Raw genomic sequence first — 9,073 nt, forward strand, 5'->3', positions numbered from 1 at the left:
TTTGTCACAAGTCAGCTTATGGGATCACCAGTGAGGTCCTCTGAATTAGGCCTCTTCAGACCTAATCAAGATCGAGCGCTCGGAGAGAAAAGACCAGCATCCATGTGGGCATGATCAATTTCTTCTGTTTATTTAACCAAAGTACAGTTTATTTATACCATTTACAGATCAATGTGATATTGCAAAATAAAGCTTCTAGCTGGACTTTACAAGTTGCTCATATGACCTTTAAGTTTTAGCAAAACAAAATTGTAGAGTCATGCATATGAGATAAGAAGAAGATAAGAAGAACATTTAAAGACAATAATAATCCTTGAGACTGTCTCTTATTCCGAAGGCTCTATGACTATGAACTACTTACTAATGAAATAAAATATCTTTAATAAAGAAATATAGAAACTATTAACCCTTCTATATCAATGGCTCATGACATTCTTACACAGTTTGTAAAGTTATTGAGATTCTATAAAAACCTGGAGCACCGATGTAGAATTAAACACCTCAACTGTGATACAAAAATAAGCGATGGATCCAAGAAAACATAAGCTTTATCATGAATGTGGCTTTGATTCTAGACAACATCTAGAGCACTACATGTCCGATAAACCAGAAATGGTCTTTGAAGAGGATTTCTTGATATTTCCTTTCAAAAATCTCAGAAAAGCTTTCATGGAGGGTATGTATTTTTTACATTTTAATTGTTTTTATTTTTCATACTGTATTATACAATTGACATTATTTTAACAATAGTATCTAAAGATCGAAGTCACATTGCTTTATAAAACACTCACAATCCATTACAGCTCATGAGGACAGAAGAGGAGAGAGGAGAAGAAATGTTTCTTGACCTCATCTACCTGATTTAAAATGTAGAAAGTTTTAAATATTTGGCCAAAGTGGGCAAATCTTACTTCTTGGGCTGTGAAAGATCCAGGCGGCAACCAAGCTTCCCCGCTCCTTTAGTTGATTGGAATGGAGCAGCTTGGTTGCCTCCTTGTATCTTGCACAGCCCAAGAAGTAAGATTTGCCCACTTTGGCCAAATATTTAAAACCTTTTACATTTTAAATCAATTAGATGAGGTCAATAAACATTTCTTCTCTGTCCTTTTCTCTCCTCATGAGTTGCAAGGGATTGTTGAGGGCTTTGTAAAGCAATGTGACTTTAATTGAGCAAAGCTGCAGTATGATGAATATTGGGGTCTAGTAAAGTATTTTTTTCTCCCTCAATAATCTCTAGAAACTTGGAAGTCTAATTGGCCATGAATGAGATTAATAGTAATAATTATAATTTTATTTTCCAAATCTGTGTTTAGGAAAATTTATTTCAGGACATTTGCTAAACTCGATACCCCATATACTGTAACTTTTGAAGATAAGTTGTTATTTTCTTTTGGTAAACAAATGGTTCTATAGTTTTCTGAAAGTCACCATATTTTTCAGATTATAAAATGCACTTTTGCTCCCAAAAATTAGGGAGGAAAATGGGGAGTGTGTCTTATAAACCAAATGTAGCTTACCAGGGGATGGTGGAGCGGGTCACAGGAGGCAGGGAAGGTGCTGCAGGCTGTGTGCTGTTTTGTAGGTAGTGTGGATGCTCATGTCGGGCTGTGCTCACTGCAGGGGCCATCCAGAAAATGTCGGCTGTGCGGGCTCCAAATAATGGCACCCGGAGTTGGCGCGCTCTCGGCTTAAGATCTCATCTACACACGCGCCGACTCAAGTCCATTGATCTCCAAGCTGCGGACTTAAGGAAAATAGTGCCCGGAAGTGGCATGTATGCAGATGAGATCTCGGCTCGTCCCATGCACAGACTCTGGGTGCTATTTTTTTGAAGCCCTCACAACTAACAGTTTCTGGATGCTCCTGCCTAATAACGCCAGCAGCGAGCATTGGGGACAACTGGCGCACTACCTGCAGCATCGCCGTACTCCAGCATCTGCCCTGCCTCCTGTGACCTCTCTCCACCACCGCTGTGCCCCCCCCCCTTCCCGGTAAGACACCACCAGATTGTAAGACGGACCCCATATATTTTTTTTTTCCTTTTTTCCCCCTAAATTTGGAGTGTGTCTTATAATGTAGTGCGTCTTATAAAACAAAAAATATGGTAACTTTATATGAACAAATGTTGTACGTTTTTCCACAATATCTATGAGGGTTTTACATATCTGATCTTTTTCAATATTTGGATTTTTTTTCCCCCGGCAGGTCATATTGAAGGAGATGTCTTGATTGATCTCACGATTGGATCCATGATTCATCATCTGTATTCAGCCTGTGACTTCTTCAAACATATCATAGTGCTAAAAGTCAGAGACCGATGTATCATGGAGCTAAAGAGATGGGTGGACTCACGTACCGGAGCATTTAGTTGGGGCCATGCTGCAAAAATTCATGTAGACATAGAAGGAAAAAGGTGATGTATGTGTTGAAATATTAGGGGAAAGCCACTCAGTTTATAACATCTAAGCAAGATCAAATTCCAAAAATTAGAAATCAATATTCTCACCAATAGTGCATTGTATAATAGTGGGCTTTGTCATGACTCTCTCATGGCTCTACTTGTTCAGAGCCACTCTATGTGTTTCTTTTCTCCTCCTGTCAGTTCCCTCTGGGGGTTAGGTCATATGGGTGAGCCTATTATGTCCAGCCTTGTTCCTGGGGTCATGTTGGTTTTTATGGGAGTTGTTTCTCTCTGAACTCTGCCAGTAATAGTTCTTGGTCTGCAGCGTGTGCAACTGGTTCCTGTGAGTTTGCTCTGATTGAGTCCCGCTATCCAGTACTCTCTCCCTGACCTCCAAACCTCCTGTCTCATCTGACCTTCCTGTCTTCCTGACCCTGGTTCTGTTCCATATCCCTACCTCCGTTTCCTGCTCATAGTTACTTATCCTCCTGGCCTCCAACCTCGGTTTGTTTTTTGACTATGATTGTGCTTCCTTTCGGCTCCTGACGTGACCTTCTGGTTTCTGTCCCCCTGCTTCCACGTGACTTTGGCTTGCTTACTCCTTTGTACAGACGCGATATCTCAGCATAGACCTTGGCTTGATCGACTATCTCTGCGCTTGTGCTAGTGACTTCTAGTGGGCTTCTGTCTTACTGCACTTCGGAGTTCTTCATCTTTCTTGAGTCCGTGCACCCTCTAGTGGCAGCTTGACAGGCACTTAAAGGAACATAGTACATCAGCCTTTGTTGAATTTAATTGTTTTCCTCTGTGCTGAAAGCCCAAAATTCAGCATTGAACTTTTATGCCCCCTTAATAATTGTCATTGTTAAACAATAATTTTTCAAATTTTTCAGTGACAAGTTACATGAGAAAGAAGAAAAAATGAAATCAGCAATAGAGCATGTTGTTAAATGTCACCTCGGGAAAGACAATATGTTGGATCCAATCGACTTACCACCAGCAGATTGTATCATCAGTGCTTGGCTCCTGGATGTTATCAGCAAAGACCAAGATGACTACATGAGATATATCAAGAAGTTCTCAAAGTTGTTGAAACCTGGAGGACACATTATATTACTTGGGTCTGTAGATGCAACATATTTCACAGTTGGGAAGGACAAGCTCCATATTTTTAGCTATAATGAAGAGATGGCCAGGAACACTCTAGTAAGAGCAGGTTTTGTTGTTGATTGCTGTGAAGTTATCAATAAACAAGAGAACATATTACTTGTTCCAGTGTGCATATACATGAAAACCTACAGAAAAAACACTGAAACACATGTTATATAAACAATAATATTTATTATTGATTCAAATAAGTAGAAAAGGTTAAAATACGGGGATTAGGAAGAAGGAGAGGGGGAGGGGATGCAGAACAGTGATAGTACAAAATGACCCCCAGTGGTCACCCAACGCTTGTAGTCAGGATATAAGTACATAGAGTTACAATCAATGCAAATAATGTTCGGTATACTTATGGAGTAATGGAACCGAATTAATCCATGTAGTCAAAAGATCATCTAAAGCCGTAGGTGTAAGGAAAATAAGGAGCATAAATAGTTGATATTAAAGGGTCAAAGTTACCATAAATAGATCTCTAAAAGATCTAGTTGGTGCTCCTAACTGTAACAAGAGGGCTATTTTAAGGGGATAAACTCGGTTTACATGAGACCATACGTATACAGTGACAATTTTATACAAAGGATGCTCAAGGTGCTGGGACTGTGGAAAAGGTTCCTCATATTCCTACATTCAGGCTGGATTAATGCGTAGGATAACATCAAAGCAGTTTTTAGATTTTAGTAATATATGGAGGACTATATGCAACCCCCACCAGGTGGAGCAGACATGGAGTGCACCTTACATAGATAGGCTAGTGCCTAAAAGGATGGTACTTTAACATGTGAGTACTGAATCAAACCAACATATATATAGGCAATATAGGAAAATACATGTATTCATGAAACACTCCATATGTGCTCCATCAGACTGGAGGAACCACATCAACCAGCAATGATACAGTCATTTAGCATAGGTGTTTAACCTGTTATTAGATGTATATATATATAAACGGATTCTGTTAATTATCCATTAGTCCTTTAAATACAGCATCATTCAGTAGTTACAGAAAAAAATTATATTCAGCATGTCTATTTGACCAGGTAAAAGGATAAGTACCATTCAGGAATAGAAATATTTATAACCAAGTTCGTATATCTAGAGATGAAAAATATATAGTACCCAGTGCAGTAAATGCTACAATATAGGGGCTATAATTACCAGTTTGTATATATATCCCTGAGGACACAACAGAACAATTAAGCTGCTGAAGACATTACACCTGGAGTATACTGAAATATACACATACAAATGCATAGAAAGCAATCAATTAGTTACTTACAAACAGGAGACCACTGGGAGGCTTCTATGCATTTGTATGTGTATATTTCAGTATACTCCAGGTGTAATGTCTTCAGCAGCTTAATTGTTCTGTTGTGTCCTCAGGGATATATATACAAACTGGTAATTATAGCCCCTATATTGTAGCATTTACTGCACTGGGTACTATATATTTTTCATCTCTAGATATACGAACTTGGTTATAAATATTTCTATTCCTGAATGGTACTTATCCTTTTACCTGGTCAAATAGACATGCTGAATATAATTTTTTTCTGTAACTACTGAATGATGCTGTATTTAAAGGACTAATGGATAATTAACAGAATCCGTTTATATATATATACATCTAATAACAGGTTAAACACCTATGCTAAATGACTGTATCATTGCTGGTTGATGTGGTTCCTCCAGTCTGATGGAGCACATATGGAGTGTTTCATGAATACATGTATTTTCCTATATTGCCTATATATATGTTGGTTTGATTCAGTACTCACATGTTAAAGTACCATCCTTTTAGGCACTAGCCTATCTATGTAAGGTGCGCTCCATGTCTGCTCCACCTGGTGGGGGTTGCATATAGTCCTCCATATATTACTAAAATCTAAAAACTGCTTTGATGTTATCCTACGCATTAATCCAGCCTGAATGTAGGAATATGAGGAACCTTTTCCACAGTCCCAGCACCTTGAGCATCCTTTGTATAAAATTGTCACTGTATACGTATGGTCTCATGTAAACCGAGTTTATCCCCTTAAAATAGCCCTCTTGTTACAGTTAGGAGCACCAACTAGATCTTTTAGAGATCTATTTATGGTAACTTTGACCCTTTAATATCAACTATTTATGCTCCTTATTTTCCTTACACCTACGGCTTTAGATGATCTTTTGACTACATGGATTAATTCGGTTCCATTACTCCATAAGTATACCGAACATTATTTGCATTGATTGTAACTCTATGTACTTATATCCTGACTACAAGCGTTGGGTGACCACTGGGGGTCATTTTGTACTATCACTGTTCTGCATCCCCTCCCCCTCTCCTTCTTCCTAATCCCCGTATTTTAACCTTTTCTACTTATTTGAATCAATAATAAATATTATTGTTTATATAACATGTGTTGCTGTGAAGTTATGAAGAGAACGGTTGAGAGTGACCTTTCTGACTATAAGGGTGTTATATTCATTTCAGCTCATAAGGAGATGTCGGAGGAGCCACAAGTTTAATCTCATGTCAAGAATGTCAAAGTAAGGCGGGATTTACACGTTGCAACACCACTACCGATATATCGTCGGGGTCACATCGTTAGTTATGCACATCCGGCGCCAGTAGCAACATTGCAATGTGTAAATCCTAAGTGCGACGATGAACGAGCAAAAAAGCGTAAAAAATCGCTGATCTGTGTCACGTCGTTCATTTCCATAATGTCGTTACTGCTGCAGATACGATGTTGTTTGTCGTTCCTGCAGCAACACACATCGCTGTGTGTGAAATCGCAGGAACGACAAACATCTCCTTACCTGTGTCCACCGGCAATGCGGAAGGAAGAAGGTGGGCGGGATGTTATGTCCCGCTCATCTCCGCCCCTCCGCTTCTATTGGCCGTCCGCTTAGTGACCTCGCGGTAATATCGCTGTGATGCCGAACGCACCTCCCCCTTGAAGGAGGGATTGTTCAGCGGTCACAGCGACGTCGTCGACCAGGTATGTGCATGTGACGCTGCCGTATCGATAATGCTCGATACAGCAGCAAGCACCAGATTTCGCATGTACGACGGGGGCAGGTGCTATCGCGCTCGACATCGCTAGCAATTGCTAGCAATGTCGCAGCGTGTAAAACCCGCCTTACACTTTAAAGCAGTAGATCGGTGTCTCTCAACTCCAGTCCTCAAGACCCACCAACCAGATCATGTTCTCAGGTTTTCCTCAATAGTAAGGAATCAACATTAAGGAAATCCTGAAAAACTGATTGAGAAAAACCTGAAAACATGATCTGTTGGTGGGTCTTAAGGACTTGAGTTGAGAAACACTGAAGTAGATAATATCTGTAATTCCTCTAGGGTCTTATTTATCAAGTGATTGTATAGACCATTATATTTTTTTGCTTAATTCGTGTGTAGTGAATGATACAAACAAATAAAAATATGATCTGCTCATCTCTAGCTATGACATGAAGATAATAGTAAACATGCGACTGATGGCTTCTTTAGTTTGTATTGGATGCCAGTAGATGTGTCGGCACCCGGTTGCCGTTGTGTAAAAGTACCAATATCAAACTAACCTTTGAAGATTCCTGAAATGCCATTCATTGTGGATTATGTGACACCTAAAGCTACCGTACCGTCGGTGACCTTGTTTCAGGAGGTCGGATCATTTTCTTCAGACTAGAGCTTCACCAAACTTTGGTGTTGACTGCGAAAACAAATGATGTTCCAATTTTCTTGATGCTTCATCCTTCCAAAGTAAAAACACAACACATGCTCCCAAGGTCGGCAGCTGCCTCCATGTTCCCCTAGAGATGTAGGACCGTCCAATTTTAAAAAAGAAGGCGTGAGGTTGTAGTTCTAGAATAAAGACTTAATTTTAAACCTTGAGTGTCAAATTGAATATTATTATTAATAATATTGATTTATAGAGCACCATTAATTCCATGGTGCTGTACATGAGAAGAAGTTACATACAAAATACATATAGAAGTTAGAATAGACAGACTGGTAAAGAGGGAAGAGGCCCCTGCCCTTGCGGGCTTACATTCAATAGGATATTGGGGAGGAGACAGTAGGTGGGGTGTTGGTGAGGCAGCAGCTCCAATGGTGATGAGGCAGCAGCTCTGGCGGTGGCGAGGCGGAAGCTCTGGCAGTGGTAAAGCAGTGGGGTCATTGGAGACTATAGGCATTGCATGGGTGAAAAACGCACTAAAACGCAGGAAAGAATTTACATGTCCATTTTCTTTTTAGCTCAAAAACGCTGCTAAAAAAAAAAGTTGTGTGCGGACAGCAAAAATGGAAAGTCAAAGACTTTGCTGGGGAAGCAAAGTCATGCAGTTTTGAGCAAAAAAAAAAAACACACAAAAATGTACCTGAACAATGTGCAAAAACACCGCGAAAAACACTCAGTGCACACATAGCCTTAAGGATGGCTTGGAGGGAAACAAAAGTGTTAGTAGGGAGGCCACAGAGGAGGATGTTGCAGTAATCGAGGCGGAAGATTATGAAGGCATGCACTAGCATTTTCATAGATTGAGAATTGAGGAAAGAATGGATTTTGGAAATATTTTTTAGTTGACGACGGCAAGAGGTGGTGAGGGATTGGATGTGTGGTATGAACGACAAGGCAGAGTCAGAGGGCAATCCGAGGCAATGGACTTCGGGTACTGGGGAGAGTGTGATGTAATAGATAGGTCAGGTAGAGAGTGTAGGGGATATGGAGGAAAGATGATTAGTTCAGTTTTGGCCACATTGAGCTTTAGGAAACGAGAGGAGAAGAAGGAGGATATGGCCGATAGACACTCCGGGATTCTGGAGAGCAGAGATGTGACATCTGGGCCAGAGAGGTAGATCTGAGTGTCATCAGCATAGAGGTGGTACTGAAAGCCATGGGACTTTATGAGTTGTAACTTACAGATAATAGAATTGCAGGGTATCCAGTATCAAGGAACATTCTGAAAAATCCAAATATGTATTAAAATATCCAATCTTTATTATTATTAATACTTAAAAAAGCATGAAATAGAGAACAAACCAAAAAGTGTCAAACATAAATCAATAAGGGTAGCAATATCAAAAACTTCACTCAAATACTGATTCAAAGCCAATACTAAATACTTCTTACCAAGGAAATTTTAGAGATAAAAATATGGGGGTCAAAATAGGGTGGGGTTAAATGGAGTAATGAGTTCACGGAAGATAAACATGACCAATAATATGTGATGACCCTAGTCAGGTCCTCAAGGGTTGACCATCATCGATGGGGGAGACATAACGTTTATTGGGGTGGAAAACCTCAGTATGTAGGCAGGGAACAATTTCTAAATGGCCTTACTAGGGTCATTAGATACTATTATTCGCATTTGCCTTTCATGAACTCATTACTCTGTTCCACCCCCTATTTCGACCCCTTATTTGTCTTTCTAATCTTTCCTTGACAACGTAAAAACTGGGGAAAAACGGGTTTTATGCCGCGCTAGGAAACCACGAGCTTGAATATAACAAATTGTTCTTTTATTTAG

General features: G+C 39.8%; 1 protein-coding gene across 1 annotated transcript; it reads left to right on the plus strand.

The window, feature by feature from the left end:
* Positions 1 to 511: 511 nt before the first annotated feature.
* LOC142257274 (nicotinamide N-methyltransferase-like) lies at positions 512 to 7,416 on the plus strand. Its single transcript, XM_075329443.1, has 5 exons — positions 512 to 676; positions 2,206 to 2,413; positions 3,295 to 3,640; position 4,013; positions 5,979 to 7,416. Exons 1-5 carry the CDS (start codon positions 526 to 528, stop codon positions 6,071 to 6,073), a joined length of 801 nt encoding a protein of 266 aa, XP_075185558.1. The 5' UTR covers positions 512 to 525; the 3' UTR covers positions 6,074 to 7,416.
* The last annotated feature ends 1,657 nt before the right edge of the window (positions 7,417 to 9,073 follow it).

This window comes from Anomaloglossus baeobatrachus, chromosome 11, assembly GCF_048569485.1.
Source record: "Anomaloglossus baeobatrachus isolate aAnoBae1 chromosome 11, aAnoBae1.hap1, whole genome shotgun sequence".
Taxonomy (NCBI): Eukaryota; Metazoa; Chordata; class Amphibia; order Anura; family Aromobatidae; genus Anomaloglossus; species Anomaloglossus baeobatrachus.